Here is a 15944-nt window from a genome sequence, read left to right as displayed (position 1 = left end):
AGGTTGACCAAGTGACCCTTGGCTATCTATCCATATTTAACCTTGAAATAAAAACTGATAGGAGCTCTGTGTCTGAAGTTGTTCATGATGCTCCTGGCCCTTTTGTTGCTAGAACGGCCAGATCTTTTAACTGTAAATGATACCTTTTTTTTTTTTTAACAGAGGAACTAATAGTCTGATTCCATCTCTCCTCCTCCTCTGCTGGACATTAAGCATTTGGCTGCCATGGTTTTTGGTGGGGTAGGGGGAGTGTAGGCTTGATGGTTCTGCTTAGAGACTCACAACTGATTCTCATTTTTAGGGCCATGCTCCCTCCCCATCCTCCACCCACCTCTTAGAATTTTCCATGTGCAGATTGGCTCTAGGTACTTGGGCTGTGTCATCCTGTCCTTGTGCCACTCCCTTGTACTTCCATACACTTGTTGAAATTTCTCTTCTACTGAGATGCCCTTCCCTGTCATTCTATTCATCTATGGGCTTGTACCTTTTTTATTCCTCTTCTGGAATGTTAGTGGTGTCTTGGGAGAAAGGAGAAAAGTGCCTGGGGTCAACCCTTCATCTTTAAAGATCTCTGCATTTGTAAAGCAATTTGTAAAATCTTTTTACACATATTCCATTTGAGCTCTCTGACAACCTTTAAGATTGGAAGGGCAGCAGCCAGCCGTTATATCCAACTTACAGATAAAGCAGCTGAGTCTCAGAGAGATTAAATGACTTGCCCAAGGTTACATTGCAAGATTGGGATGGAGCCAGGATTCAAGACTGGGTGTCCCAGGCCCTGACCTTGGTCCAGGGTGTGATGAGGGCATTGGAGGCAGAGAGAGTAGGGCCCAGACGCTGGTAACAGTAGAGCTTGGAACCCCGCCTCGAGTGTTGCCAGGGCTGTGTTTCCAGAAGGCATTTGAAGCAGTGGCCATATAGGGGGCTGCTCTAGGGGCCTGTGGATTGCAGAGAGTGGGAAGGGGCAGGGGGCAGTGGGTGAGCCAGGGTGTTGCTGTATGATGGCACCTCTCCCTCATACCCTGTGAGCTCCTGAGAGGGGAGGTTTGGGAAAGCTAGAAGGAAGGTTTGCCTTCTGTCAGCCAGGGTGGGAGGAGGAAAGCTGCCAGGCTGGGGCCTTTGCACTCACTCTTCTCTCAGCCCGGAATATACTTTTCCCAGATATTTGCACAGCTCACTCCTGTGTCATTTCAGGTCTCTGTGCAAGGTTCTCCTCCTCAGGAAAGCCTTCCCTGATCACTCAGTCTGAAACAGTCACTTCCCCGTCCCTTTACCCTGCTTCACTTTCCTTCCTGGCACTTGCCACTTCCTGGCAAGGCATTATATATTTGTTTTCCATTTTCCTCCCCAATTGGTGTGTAAGCTCCATGGAAGCAAGGGGTTGTTTTTTTCACTACTGTATTTCTAGTTCCTGCCATATGGAGATAACTCAACAAATAGTGAGACTTGATTTGAACTCAGGTGTTTCAATTAATTCATTAACTTATTGGTATACTCAACAAATATTTACCATGCATCTGCTATGTGCCTTAGCACTTGAGTTACAATGATGAGCGTAGGCTTGATCCCCTGCCCCCATGGTATTTACTCTCTAGTGGGAAAGATCAGGAATCATGATAGGTCATAGGTTTTACAAAAGTGGAAAGTACAGGGGGCTGTGAGTGAGCATAGTCAAGGCAGTTCAGTTTAACAGTACTAATAACTTATATGTACTGGATGCTTTCTGTGTGTCAGGTGCCATGCCTAGTCTTTTATCACATCATCCTATTTAATTATTTCAACAAATTTGGGAGGGCAAGAGACTATTATTACACCCATTTTATAAATGAGAAAACTGAGACTCAGAGAGGTTAAATAACCAGCCTGAGGTCTCATAGTTAGCAGCTATCTGAACTAAGACTTAGGTCTTAGCCCAAGTCCCACTAGTTCCAAAATCCATGTATTTAGTTACTATCTTCCATGACTTTTCCTGCAATCACCCCTCCCCTGCCAGCTATGTATTCTTCCTATAGGGGAGGCTTGCCTTGTTTGAGGACAACTGTTACCACCTCCAATTAAACACAGGACATGCCTCTACAAAATGAACACTTTTTTAAAAAGGGTTTTTTTTTTTTTTCTTTTGAGATGGATTCTTGCTCTGTCGCCTAGGCTGGAGTGCAATGGCACAATCTCGGCTCATTGCAACCTCCACCTCCTGGGTTCAAGCGATTCTCCTGCCTCAGCCTCCCAACTAGCTGGGATTACAGGCACGCACTGCCATGCCCGGCTAATTTTTGTATTTTTAGTGGAGACAGGGTTTCACTATGTTGGCCAGGCTGGTCTCAAACTCCTGACCTCAGATGATCCGCCCGCCTCGGCCTCCCAAAGTGCTGGGATTAGAGACGTGAGCCACTGCGCCCGGCCTAAAAAGGGTTTTTAAAGTGGGTATTTGCTTTTTTTTTTAAATAATGGACCCCTGTAGGAACCTGAAGAAAGCTTCAGATTCTCCCCAAAGATATGCACGTGGGTGGATAGACATGGATTTTGCCTATAACAAAATCAGGGGGTACAGGCACTTCCTTTAGCCCTTCAGTGGACCCCAGGGTAAGAGCCACAGTGATAGCAGTTTCTTGGTAACACTCAGCTCCTGAAGGCTAGTCACTTTCCCATTTATGATCAAACCAGGACAGCTTCCTTTCAAGGGCTCCTGTCTGCACCAGCACCCAAGACTAATGAGCTTCTTAGTGGGCCACAGCCAGGTGACCCCAAACAGCTACAGAATGCCTGGCCCTAAAGTGGGGACTGTGCATGATCAAGAGAGAGAAATCATGGTGCTGCCTTTAAGGAGTGTATGATCTGTCTGCATTTCACAGTTTTACTGTAGAATTACAATTTTTCGAACTACTTAATGGAAAAAGACGATCCAATAATTTTCTTGGAAATTCACAGTATATGAGACATATTAAGGGAACTGAGAAGTCTTGCAGTAAAGAAAAGCATTTAACTTTATTTAGCTCAGCTTTCCCCAACTATATTTGACCATAGGATCCACCTTAAAAAACAAACAAAAAAAAAGATGCATAATTCTTTGCCAAAGATCTGGAGTTCATCAGGAAGGGCTCGCCCAATTGTATAATGTGTCTTGTGCTCCTTTCCTTAAGAAGGAGCGGGTGCTGGCCTGGCTTGAGGAGCTTCCTGGATCTTTCTGGATCTCATGACTCTCACCAGGCCAGGGCCTCACTGGAACCTTCAACAGCTGGGATCCTAGAGAATTCTGGACATTTTTGTAGAATAGGAGAATCACCCGCAAAACCAAGTGTAAGTGAAAGCAGGAAGGAATTGGTTAGGATGCAAGGAACAATTTCTTAACTGAAACGCAGAAGGAGTAACTAAAGATAGGGATAGGTAACGGAGATGCTAAAGCGGATCTGTGACAGAGAGAGCTTGGGAATGTAGACTTGGCTCTGAGCTTAGGCACTGCTGAAAGAGGAGAGAAACCGATAAGAAGGGTGAGCGACTATTTGAGGTTAATGTACATGAGGATCTCATATTGGTCAGTTAGTGTTTGTGGGAATTTGTATTTTTGATTTGGCTCAGTCATTCACTCAATAAATATTTATCAAGTGTCTATATTTTGCTAAGCACTGTTCTAGAAGCTGGGGATACAGCACTGAAATGATTATATGTATGCATAATTATAAATAAGTTGATGTAAATGTGTAAATTAAAAATGAGTTCTTTTTGCAGGTTTCGGTCAAAGGGAGAATGCTGTGTGGTTTAGACGTTCCCTTTCCTGAGAGTGCTTTAGAATGTCATGATGCTGAGATGTTTAAATGCCAACTAGCATAAAGGCTGGCCGAGGGTTTTTCAGGCAGAAGGGGCAGTCTCAGGTTTCTCATCTCATCCTTTCTGTCATTTGGAAACTGTGATCCACCCTTGAGAAGGGAGAAAGAGGAGGGCATGCCCTGCTCATGAGCCCTACTGTGTGCTGAACTGTGTGGGTGTTTGATGGGTGTTCCACTGGGGTCTGACTCTCTTTATAGACAGATGTTCCCAAGAGAACTATGCAGGCCCTGGGGGGTGGGCACGTGAGGAAGAAGGTTTCAAAGTGTTTCTGGGATTTGTTTTAATCAGGTACGGTAGGACACACAGACATGAAAATGACCATCATGAAGTAAGACGTTATACTCACAGATCCCTAGAAACAGGAGGCATGCCCTGCAGGGCAGCCCCAGGGCCGGTCAGGAGGCAGCAGTGAGGGGAAAGCGTGGGTGAGACTATTGAGGTTTTCAGGGGAAGGAATGGATAAGGCAGGGTCGGCAGGGTAGCCAGGTTTAGGATTGGCTAGTTTGAATAATTCTGGCAGGCTCTGAGGCATAGGGACTGCCTCTGTTTGTCCGATACCTGGCCCTGGGATGATTAGGGTGGGGGGTGGGGAGGGGATGGTGGCCTGTCAGTGAGGAGGTGGTTGAGGGTGTGGGCTCCGATTGGTTGGTTTGCACATGAAAGGCACACTTGCAGGACAGTTGTTTGCTAACTAGGAATTAGCAAGGCACCAGGTGCCAGAGCATCAGGAATATAGAAAATAAGAAAATACCAGGTGGGCACGGTGGCTCACACCTGTAATCCCAGCACTTTGGGAGACCAAAGCAGAAGGATCCCTTGAGGTCAGGAGCTCAAAACCAGCCTGGCTAACATGGTGAAACCCCATCGCTACCAAAAAGTACAAAAATTAGCTAGGCATGGTGGTGCACCTGTAGTCCCAGCTACTCGGTAGGCTGAGGCACGAGAATCACTTGAACCCCAGAGGCGGAGGTTGCAGTGAGCTGAGATCACACCATTGCACTCCAGCCTGTACGCCGGTGTGAGGCCCTGTTCTTAAAAAAAAAAAAGAAAGAAAGAAAGAAAAGAAAACATGGTCAATGCCAAGGGCCAGCCCCAGGACTGGACTTGGCCTATGGGAGATCAGAAGGGAGCATTTCTGGGAATGATCGCGCTCTGTCCCGCCTGCCCTGCTCATGTACTCTTCTGTCCTCTACTCCCAAGGGTGAAGCAGTCAGAGCTGTTCGACAGGTGGAAGAGCCTCCAGATGTGCAAATGGGCGATGAACATCTCTGAGGCCAACCAGTTCAAGTATCTATGATTCGTCTGTCCTCCCTTCTCCTTGTATGATTCTCCTCACTGCCACCTCTTCTGGTCTCCGTTGTCCTGCAAGGCCCAGCTCTCAGTGGGCATCTTCCCCAGAGCAGGCCCTGACTGGGCTTAGGAATCCGGGCAGTGGGGGGGATCCGATTCAACATGCAGGCTGAGGCGGGCACCTTGCCCAGGTGCTATCCTCCACCTTCTCTCCCTTAGTCCTTGCAGCAGCCTTGTGAGGTTGGTGGTGCCATATCCAGTACACAGCTGAGGTTCACTGAGGCTATTAGCAGGGAAGCATGTGTGGGCGGTCTCCAGCAGGCCTGTGTGAAGGTGCATTACGCATCCTCTATGGCCTCCTGGTCCTCACCTCCCCTGTCCTGGGGCAGCGGCTCTGACCCAGTAGCTTCTCTCCTTCTCAGAGCATTTGAGTTCTTCCAGCCTCCACGAGACATTTGAGCCCTGCTGCAGATTATTTTATAAATGCTCTCTAACCAAAATGAGCAGATTATAAACTTCCAGAGAGGTAAGAGCTGGATCTTAAAGTTATCCTGTGGGAACTCTGCAAATAACAGATGTCCAAAAATTCTTTTTGATGGATGGTGAACTTTAGGGTCTTCTCCATCTCTAAAGTTCTGTGAGCTTATGGGATTATTTTAGTGCAGGTAGACCTTATTTTATGGAGTTGATGTAATCTGGCAATTTGTGTCTATACTGGATTTCAGCACTCAGGTCCAAGTTTAAATGTACTGAGGAGCTCTAAGCATGAAGGAGTCCTGCACAAGATTGTGAAAAGCAAAGATGACTAAGCTTTTTCTTTATAAATCATTTGTTCCAATTTGCTGCAGCTCCAGACCAAGTCTAGAGGTAGAGTAGTAGTTTTAAGAGGCACATTTTTAGAAATGTGAATGTTTAAAGTGATAACACTTGAAGATCAGGTGCCAGAGGCCTCTGGGAGACTACAGAAACCAAGCAAAGGCCTGACAGTAGTTTGCAGAGACTCACCTATCATAAGAAACAGAACATGATCTTGAGCAAAGTGTGGGAGAGTAGAGAATAGAACCATAATCTGTGCTGCCAATTGGCCCCTTAGAAATGTTACTGTGCACACTGCACAGAGGTGCCCCTGGGGGCGAGTGAGACCTGACACACTGAGAGTATGGCTGATAAAACACTCAGCCTGGACCAGGTCAGTGAGAGGCAAAAGCCTGTTGTCCAGACTTAGGGCAGAATAGAAGTCTCAGCAGTGGACCAGGCATGGTGGCTCACGTCTATAATCCCAGCACTTTGGGAGGCCAAGGCAGGTGAATCACCTGAGGTCAGGAGTTCAAGATCAGCCTGGCCAACATGGTGAAACCCTGTCTCTACTAAAAATGCAAAGAAATTAGCCGGGCGTGGTGGTGCACACCTGTAATCCTAGCTACTTGGGAGGCCGAGGCAGGAGAATTGCTTGAACCCGGGAGGTGGAGGTTGCAGTGAGCGGAGATCATGCCAATGCACTCCAGCCTGGGCGACAGAGCGAGACTCCATCTCAAAAAAAAAAAAAAAAGTCTCAGCAGCAGGACTCACATATCTCAGGAAACATGAAGCAACAGGGAAATGATGTGGCAAGAGAAAAACAGGGATGAGTGTGGGAGCCTTTGGCAGGGACAAGACAGCACAGTGCAGGGGTGGAGCTCCGGGCATGAGGGGTGTGGAGCAGTTTCAGGTGTGAGAAAAGGCAGTGACATCAGGCCTTGCCATGCTCTAAGTGAGAAAACCTTCCAGGCTGGTCATTGCCTCCCTTTGCTCTCATTTCAAGCTCATGGAACAATGATGAGATGCTTCATTCAGGCTGGCAGGAACCTGGTGCCATGAGGGAGTGTCAGGTGGGTGCTAGAAGGCAGACATGAGCATTCGAATTACAGGAAATGAATCCTGTAACAGGCCTTCTCCCACCCTGCTGCCTACAAATAGGCACACTGACATTCTGGTTTGTATATCAGTCACTTATGAGCTTGGTTAGTGTGAGTTAGTATCCCTCAATAGGAGTGATCTCCAGTGGGCTGACAAGACTGAGCTTCTGAACTAGCAAAGCTAAAAGGCCCAGATGCCAGTTTGTAATGCCAATCCATGGCCCTGCCTTGCCAGGCCTCTGGTCTCCTCTCTGGGAAGCCTCTGTTACATTCTGAAACCCAGCTCTCCACAGGAAATTCTGCTCTCTGTGACTGGGAGCCAGCTAGGCTTCCCAGTGAAGTACCTGCAAGAGATGAAATTAAAAAAAAAAACATTATAGGCGAGGCATGGTGACTCACACCTGTAATCCCAGCACTTTGGGAGTCTGAGAGGCTGAAGCAGGTGGATCACCTGAGGTTAGGAGTTCGAGACCAGCCTGGCCAACATGGAGAAACCTTGACTCTACTAAAAAAAAAAAAAAAAAATTAGCCAGGCATGGTGGTGCTTGCCTGTAATCCCAGCTACTTGGGAGGCTGTGGCAGAAGAATCGCTTGAACCCAGGAGGCGAAGATTGCAGTGAGCCGAGATCGCACCATTGAACTCCAACCTGGGTGACAGAGTGAGACCCTGTCTCAAAAAAAAAAAAAAAAAAATCATAAAACATTCCTGGCTTTTGCAAGCTGGAATCACAAATTACAGAGGATTAGAGGTAGAAGAGCCAAGCCTGTATGAGGAAACTAGGGCCCAGAGAGAAAGAGAGAGACCTTCCAGTAGCCTCACAACTGGTCGGGGCAGAGCAGAAGCAAGAATCTAGGCCTCTTGACACCAGGACGGCAGCCCAAGTTTCCATGCCAGGCCTGGCTGGGAGCTCTTTGGAAAGCTCCTCCTTACCCTCTATTAGTGGCCAGGACTCAGGCTCCGTCGAGGAGTTCCATACAGTGCAGACAGGGGCAGCTGGGTGGGGCTTCATGGAAAGAAGCCTGGCCTGGGCCTTGAATGAGTGGCAGAAGGCAGGGGCCTTGGGAGAGGCGTTGAAAAGGGAGGGGACTGCATGAGCAGAGGTGCAGGTTGGGGGCAAGCCTGGGAATGAGTGGGCAGGAGAGGCCTCGGCTCCATGCAGGGTGGGGGCAAGCGTGGGGATGGGTGGGCAGGAGAGGCCTCGGCTCCACCCCTCTGTTCTCCGTGAGGTTGTGCTCTGCCCTCCATCACATCTTTCCTGCATCACGTCTTTCCTGCCTGTCTCCCTGCCTGGCAGGTCTACTCTGTCCAGGTGCTGCAACGCCCCTGCCTTTCTCTTCACCACCCAGAAGAACACTCCCCTGGGGACAAAGCTCAAGTATGAGGTGGACACCAGTGGCATCTACCACATCAACCAGGAGATCTTCCGCATGTTTCCCAAGGTGCTGCTTTGGGCGGGGGCGGTCTGGGTGGGGCGAGGGAGCCGACCCAGCAGTAGCCCTCCGTGGCAATGTCCCTGGGGTTTTGCCTGACTCACTCACGGTCCTCTGGACTCAGTTGTCTTGGTCCTGGTTGACGAGTTGTCTGAGGTGCAGAAGCCCACCCTCTGGATTTCTTTGGGGGTTCTGTCTGAGAACCATGACTGCCAACTGTCTATGATTTGAGCGACTTTTGGCGAGAAAGTGACTAGAAAATTCTGGGTATTGCATTGCTTGCAGAGGCTATCCTGCAGATAGGGAGAGAATGACAACACATTTGTCCCCCTCCTGAGGTAGGCACAAGAGCAAACGCACATGCAGAGGTTGTGAGCACAAGAAAGAACAACCCAGTGCAGATCTAGACTCTGAAAGATTCAGCTCACTTGATGACCGTGGGCAGATATTTTGTCTTTCAAAGCCTCAATCTCCTTATTTGTAACACCGGGGCTTGGACTATGAATAGATTTGGCTGATTATAACAGAACTTCTAAAATATCAGAGACTTAATCAAGATAGATATTTATTTTTTTCCTTTCACATAAAGGAATTCTGGAGGTAGGCTGTGCAGGGCTGGCACGGTGGCTCCCTGGTCATGGAGGACCACAAAATGAATGAGCCGCAGACCTGAATGGTTCAGATCACTGACCTTGGCCATTGAGGACCGCAGTGAGTGAGCCGCAGATGTGAACTGTTCAGATCACTGATGCTGAGCACCTGCAATCACCTGGGCTGACGGTTGGTGCAGACTCACCGCACTACTCTCAGAGAAGGGGCGCTGGAACCTGCGCTTTCAGCCAGTTCTGGCAATTACCCAGGTGTGGTGGCGTATGGACTCTGAAGAGGAGGAAGGTTGCATGGGTGTGTTCATAACCACATTCAGGAGAGCTCTGGGCCCAGGACAGCATTCAGTGAATGTAGTTTATAGAAATTCTGAGTGGGGGCATGTAGAGGTCTTTTTGGATGAAGTCTGAAGGCCTTGGCTGCCTTGCTTCTTGGCTGAGTGCGAAACAAAGCCCAGAGTTCCCTGCATTCTGTGACTGGTACCAAAGTGTATAGGTAAGACTCATGCATTCTGGGGATGTGGGGGAGGAGCTGCAGGTGAGCGGCGTCAAACATGTTCTCACTCACTGTGGCCCTAAGGGAGGATGGTGCTGAGCCACCTTTATGAGGTGGGTCTTACAAGGCCTGGAACATGAGGCTGGTGACAGCAGGTGGATTTGCATCTCATGCAGGTAATGCCAGTGGATGTAACACAACTTAGTATGACATACAGATCCAAGGAGAAGCAGCCTATGGACCGCTGAAGGCCAGAGACAGACAGCAGGGCTCACCAGACATTCTCCAGAAAGTGCCAGGTGGTAACTGTTTTAGGATTTGCAGTTCATAGTCTCTCTGTCACTACTACTCACCTCTATCATTCTAGCACAAAAGCAGCTACAGACATGAGTAAACCAATGAGAGTGGCTATGTTCCAGTAACACTTTCAATCTTATTAGATGCCAAAATTGGAATTTCACATAGTTTTCATGTATCACAAAATAGTTTCTTCTTTGGGTTGTTTCCAACCATTTAAAAATATGAAATCCATTCCTGGCTTGCAAGTTACACAAAAACAGACGGTAGGCCAGATGTGGCCCACGGGCTGTATGTAGTTCGCTTGTCCCTGAATTAAAGCAATGTGACATAGAATCACATTTCCTGAACTTCCCTAAATGTAAGTATCTCTTTGTAAAAAATTCAGCTTCCCAGCCTCCTATCTGTGAGACTCTGATTCTGTGGTGCTGGGATGGAGCCCAGAAATTTATATTTTCAGAAAGTATCCCAGGTAATTCTTAACTTACAGAAGTTTAGGAAACAGCCATATAGAACATAATAAACTTTTGATGATTTTTCTGAAAATGACTGTTTTTTTTTTTTTTTTTTTTTTTTTTTGCCTTTCTCTAGTACAAGTCTAATAGTGCAGTTTACTCACCTACTGGCTGTGAGAGGCCCCTGTTTTCCCTGTCTTGGCTCACTGGGCCTGTCCATCCAGGGAAAATGGACCACAAATAAGGACAGTCTCCCGCAGAAGTCCCCCTTAAATTAAGCCTGATTCCTGATGGCCCCAGGGCAGCACGGTTCTCCATGAGACCCCGCCTGGCTGCTGGTCCCACCGGAAGCCCAGGCTGCAGGCCTGGCCCATTTCATGCAGGGCTGCCAGCCGCTGTGTGCCAGGAGGAAAGCTGCCCAGCAGGCCCTGGGCGTCAGGGATGGGAGTGGCCTTTGGGGCCATCTAATAGTAACAAGACTCTTAACCACTCTTCCCATCTGTAAAGTGGAAAGCCGCTTTCCTTCCACATTCCCCACAAGGCTGCCTCTTGGGACCAGGAGCTAATATAGGTGGGTGTGCTTGCAGAGGTGAGAGTCGCAGGTCGAGGCAGGGGGTGGCTTGGCTCTGACAGCTGTGCCTGTGCCTCCCCCAGGACATGCCCTACTACCGGTCTCAGTTTAAGAAGTGTGCTGTAGTGGGCAACGGAGGCATCTTGAAGAACAGCCGCTGTGGGAGGGAGATCAACAGCGCCGACTTCGTCTTCCGGTAAAAGAAACCCTGGCACTGCCCTTGCCACTACCCCATGGCCCTCTCCTCCATATTCTTCCCCCAGTTCCCTAATGCTACCCTTTAAGCAAGTAATCCCCACTTCCCACCCCTGCAGACCCTCAGGTCTGGGATATCCCTTCTTCTCTCCAGCCCCATCCCTTTGGGGTAGTCGTTGAACTCCTAGGTCCTCAGTTTCCACATCTGCACAATGGGAGATGTGTTAAGAGCAAAGGGCATCACAGATTTGAAGGCACTGAGGACTTAGGAGCTTGCAGCTGTGTCGGGAGGTCCTCTGGGCACCGTCTCCTTGGGTGGATGCTACCCTTCCAGAAGCACTGGTTGGAACCAGGGAAGCCTTGTGGCAGACACCAATATTGGCTTCACCCTGGCTTTAACTAAGCCAGAGACTGGTCCTTGCACTTCTTCCTTCCGTAAAGCCCCCCTCTTATCTCTTTGTGGATCTTCATTTATATCTTTAGCTGGGGGGAAGAAGGTGGGTTGAAAATAAGAGCTTAAAGCAAAGAGACTTGGGTTGAGTCTGCAGTGGGGTCGCATGAAGCATGGATCCACAATCATCGGGCCACTCAGTTGGTGTCAGGTTAGGGAGGGTAGAGCAGGTTTGGTGTGATTTGAGGTCCTAAAATAAAGGGACTCCTGCATATTTCGGGTTCTTGGCTGTCCAACCCCAGCCCCTGTCTCTAGAAGAAGGAAGCCTTGGACACCCTGCGTCACCTGCTGTCACAGGCAGAGTGTGAGAGACACACCTCTCTCTGTGATCTGGAGTCTGCCCACGTGCTCCCTGTGGACACCTAGTCGAGTCCAGCATTGAAGGTTAAGCTTCCTCCAACACCGAAATCTCTGGCCCTCACTGACTCCTTAGCCCAGCCACATTCCTGCCAGGAAAGGCAGGGAAAGCCTCTTTCAAGATGGTCTTTTGGGGAGAAGCCCAGGTCTCTGGGGTCTCTCTGAACTTTGATCCAGGCTCCAGCATTGCTAGGCACATGACCTCAGGAATGTCATGTCACCCTTCTGGGCCTTGGTTTCCTCATCTGCAAAATGGGGATAAGGATAGCAGCTCCATCAGTTATGGGATTAAATCACATAACGATTGTATAGCTCTTAGTACCTCCAGCACTGGACACACCATTAGAGCCCAGTTAATGCCAGCAACTGCACTTCCAGGTCCTGTTCCCTCTGCCTGGAATGCTGTCTCCCTAGCCCCTACATCCTGCGTTGCCAACTGCCGCTTGTCCTTCCAAGCTTAGCTCAAGAATCACCCACTCCTTCCCTGGCTAAACCCACTTGCACCCTTTTCTGGGCTCCCACGGAACTTGGTGTCCACCTATCATGTGGCCTTTAACACCCAACCCTATAACCAGGGACCCGCTGAGTGGTCTCGCTCTTGAAGACTGGAAACACAAAGAGAACTTCTGTTTACAGTAACTGATGTAATTGGCACAACGTAACTACTCAGAAAAATTAGTCTTAAATGAAGGAATGAAGGTGTGAATGAAAGAATGGACTTGTGTGATTTTCAGGGCTAAGAAGTGGAGCGTATAGTGGTTCTGTCCACAGGCTCTGAAGCTGGGGAGCCTGGTTTGAGTTAGAAAAAGCTGTGTTACTTTGCGTAAGTTACCTAGCCACTCTGGCTTTATCTCCTAAAATGAAAGATGAGGATGATAATAGTAACTACCCCTTGGGGTCAGTATGAGGAATAAATGAATTAATATGTTTAAAATCTTCAAACACTGCAGGACACATACTAAGTTTTATTATAAGGAAAATGTTATTTTAAAATATTCCTCTCATTTTACAGATAAAAAACAATTTTTTGGGAGGGGATGATATTCCTTGCTAGGGTCATGGGGCTAGTCATAGTCAGAAATGTGATACACTTCTGGTCTTGCATTCTTTCTGTGATACCATGTCATTTCTCTAGCTCGATAATATGATAGTAAATGTCTCCCTCGGAGGGGCTGGTCTCTTGTCCCATCACCTAAGATCTGTTAAGATCTGTGAGAGCACACAGTTGTTTGTGCTACTTTTGGAGATGCTGTGGGCCCTTCCATCCTCATCGTCATCATCATCATAGCAGTGCAGCAGCAGCAAAGCCTTGCTGGGTGCCTGTTTGTGCACGCCAAGATGCCCTGAGACTCCGTCCTGTTCTAGGCATGTCCTAGATGCTATTGCACTAGGAACGAGACCTAGGCTTGGAGTCATACAGGCCCGTCCTCCACCCTGCCTTGACCACCTAATAGCAGCAAGTCCCTTGACCCTCTGAATGCCTGGTTTCTCATTTGCAACACAGTGAGCCTAATATCTGCCACCCGAGGTTATTGATGTCTCATATAATCCTATGAAAGTTCCTGGCATGCCACAGATGCTCAAAAAAATGGTAATTGACTGCACACACCCATCCCCCTCCCGCACTCAATCTTTAAGGACAGTATAAAACCTGCCTTTCATAGTGGTCTGATAGACAGGGGTATGGTTGGATCATAAAGTAGGTGACAGTCCTGGTCCTATTATAGAATAGGGTTCTTCTGCACAATTATTCCTTAAACCCATGGCTTCCCCTTGACGAAAGACTGCATTCTTCACATGGCCCACCGTCCCTTATAGTCTGGCCCCTTCTTCCCTCTCTGCCCTCAGCTTGTACCACTCCCACCTTGCCTGTGCTCCAGTCACCAGGCCACAGTCACTCCTGGGTGCTTCCTGTTCTCATCTACCACAGGACCTTTGCACAGGACCTGTGTCTGGAATGCTTATGAGTTCCACATTCAACCAGCCTAACACCTGCTTATTTCAAAATTTATTATTCATTCATTATGTAGTATTTGATGTGAAGAATATTTGTACCACATAAGTATGAAGCAAAACAATAAAATGAATATTTGTAGACCAACCACTTGATTTAAGAAGTTGAATGTTTGTATGGAGCCTTTGTATCAACTGGTGTGCTCCTTCCCATTCTACCTCCGTTTCCCCCCGAAGGTATCGCTACCTTGAATTGAGTACTTAATCATTCTCTCATTGTTAAAAATGGTTTTGTCATATGTAGATGTACCCCTGAACAATGCATTGTTAAACTATGCTTGCTTAGGGCTGTATTCGTTTCCTATTGCTGCTGTAAAAAAATACCACCAAATTAGTGGTTTAAACAACACAGATTTTATTATCTTACAGTCTTGGAGGTCAGAAGTCTCACTGGACTAAAATCAAGGTGTCTGCAGAACTGCATTCCCTTCTGGAGGCTCTCAGGGAGAATTTGTTTCCTTTTTCATTTCCTAGAAGCTCCTTGCATTCCTTGGCTCATGGCAAAGCCCACAGTGGAGTATCTTCCAGTCTCTTTCTCGGACTCCAATTCTGTTGCCACATACTTTCTTCTCTCTCCCTGGTTGTCACATCATCTCTTATAAAGACCCTTGTGATGACACTGGACTCCCCCAGATAACTCAGGGCAGTGGCTCCATCTCAAGATCCTAAACTTCATTGCAGCTGCAGAGTCCCTTCTGCCACGTAAGGCTGCATAGTCACAGGTTCCAGGGATTAGAACATGGACACCTTTGGGGGCTATTACTCTTCCTACTATGGGGCTTTCTACAAATGGTGGCAACTTGCTTTTGCATGCAATATGTGTTGCATTTCTAAGATGCATCTTCGAACATATCGCATGTTTATGTAGCTCTTCTCCTGCCACAGGACATTTGCTCAATTCCTCCTTCAGACCTCAGCTCAAGCATTGCTTCCTCAGGGAAGTCTTGGCTCCCTAGAAAAGGAGATGCTCCCCAGCCACCTGTCCTCTGAGAGCCATAATCCCATCCTCCAAAGGTCCAGGGACTACCCAAGCTTGTAACTGCATTTTACAACCAGTGGTTTCTCTGCCCCATGTGTTTGGAACTTCAGCAAGGCCTGTTGGCTGTCCCAGTGCCTGATAAGGAGCAGAAGGACCACTGTCTTATCACCTGGCTACAGAGAACCTGCCTAGCTGGTTGCCGTTGCATCCCTGTGCCCACATGATCACCATCCCTCCCCTCTCCCTGCACCCTCCCCAGCCTGACCTATTGAATGACCAACCACCTTGGGCTGCCTTTTCTCTTCTGCAGGTGCAACCTGCCCCCCATCTCAGAGAAGTACACCATGGACGTGGGGGTGAAGACGGATGTGGTCACTGTGAACCCCAGCATCATCACAGAGAGGTCAGTGGCCCTCTTTCTAGAGCTGCACTGTCCAAAATGGTAGCCAATAGTCACATGCGGCTACTGGGCACTGGAAGTGTTGTTAGTCTGGAGGTGTGCTGGCTGTGAGTGTAAAACACACACTGGGTTTCAAAGACAATACAAAAACAGGATAACATATCTAATTAACTTGTTATATTAATTACACGTTGAAGTAATAGTATTTTCGAAATAGTGGGTTAAAGAAAATATAAAAACTTCACCGATTTCCATTTTTTCACATGTGCTTACTCGGACATTGTTAAATTCCATATGTGGCCTGCATTAGTTCTTTCGGACGGTGCTGGTCTACACTACCTTCACCTAGAGATGGGTGGGACAGCTTTCCAGGGTGTGACCAGGGCAGGCAGCTCCCTACCTGGCTGTGTCCAGGAGGTACTGGGGAGAAGCTCACACCGAGATCTCAGCTCCCCTCCTGGCTCCCGTCCTGGGGTTCATCTGGAAGGTTTTAGGGGAAGTGTTGAAACCCTAGCCCTGGGCATAGTCACACCAACCAGGTCAGAGGACATGTAAGAGGAGGGGACAGTGGGAGATGAGAGGAGGGGGTCATTGAATTGGATCAGATGCCCAGGGAGCAGCTATTTAAGGGGTGGGAAGAGACAGCAAAGTCAGAGAGGGCCCAAGAGGGAACGCTGCTTAATG

The 15944-nt window shown here is 48.2% G+C and overlaps 1 protein-coding gene across 3 annotated transcripts in view; it reads left to right on the top strand.

The window, feature by feature from the left end:
* ST8SIA5 (ST8 alpha-N-acetyl-neuraminide alpha-2,8-sialyltransferase 5) overlaps positions 1 to 15944 on the top strand; it is a 104445-nt gene that overhangs the window by 66808 nt on the left and 21693 nt on the right. For all 3 annotated transcript variants that reach the window (XM_003830188.6, XM_003830189.6, XM_003830187.5), the window contains 4 exons: positions 5026 to 5112; positions 8306 to 8450; positions 10949 to 11061; positions 15171 to 15263. In XM_003830188.6, the coding sequence (XP_003830236.1) occupies positions 5026 to 5112; positions 8306 to 8450; positions 10949 to 11061; positions 15171 to 15263 (438 nt within the window). The remainder of the gene's footprint in view (positions 1 to 5025; positions 5113 to 8305; positions 8451 to 10948; positions 11062 to 15170; positions 15264 to 15944) is intronic.

This window comes from Pan paniscus, chromosome 17, assembly GCF_029289425.2.
Source record: "Pan paniscus chromosome 17, NHGRI_mPanPan1-v2.0_pri, whole genome shotgun sequence".
Lineage (NCBI taxonomy): Eukaryota > Metazoa > Chordata > Mammalia > Primates > Hominidae > Pan > Pan paniscus.
This window is presented reverse-complemented; position numbering and strand designations above follow the sequence as displayed.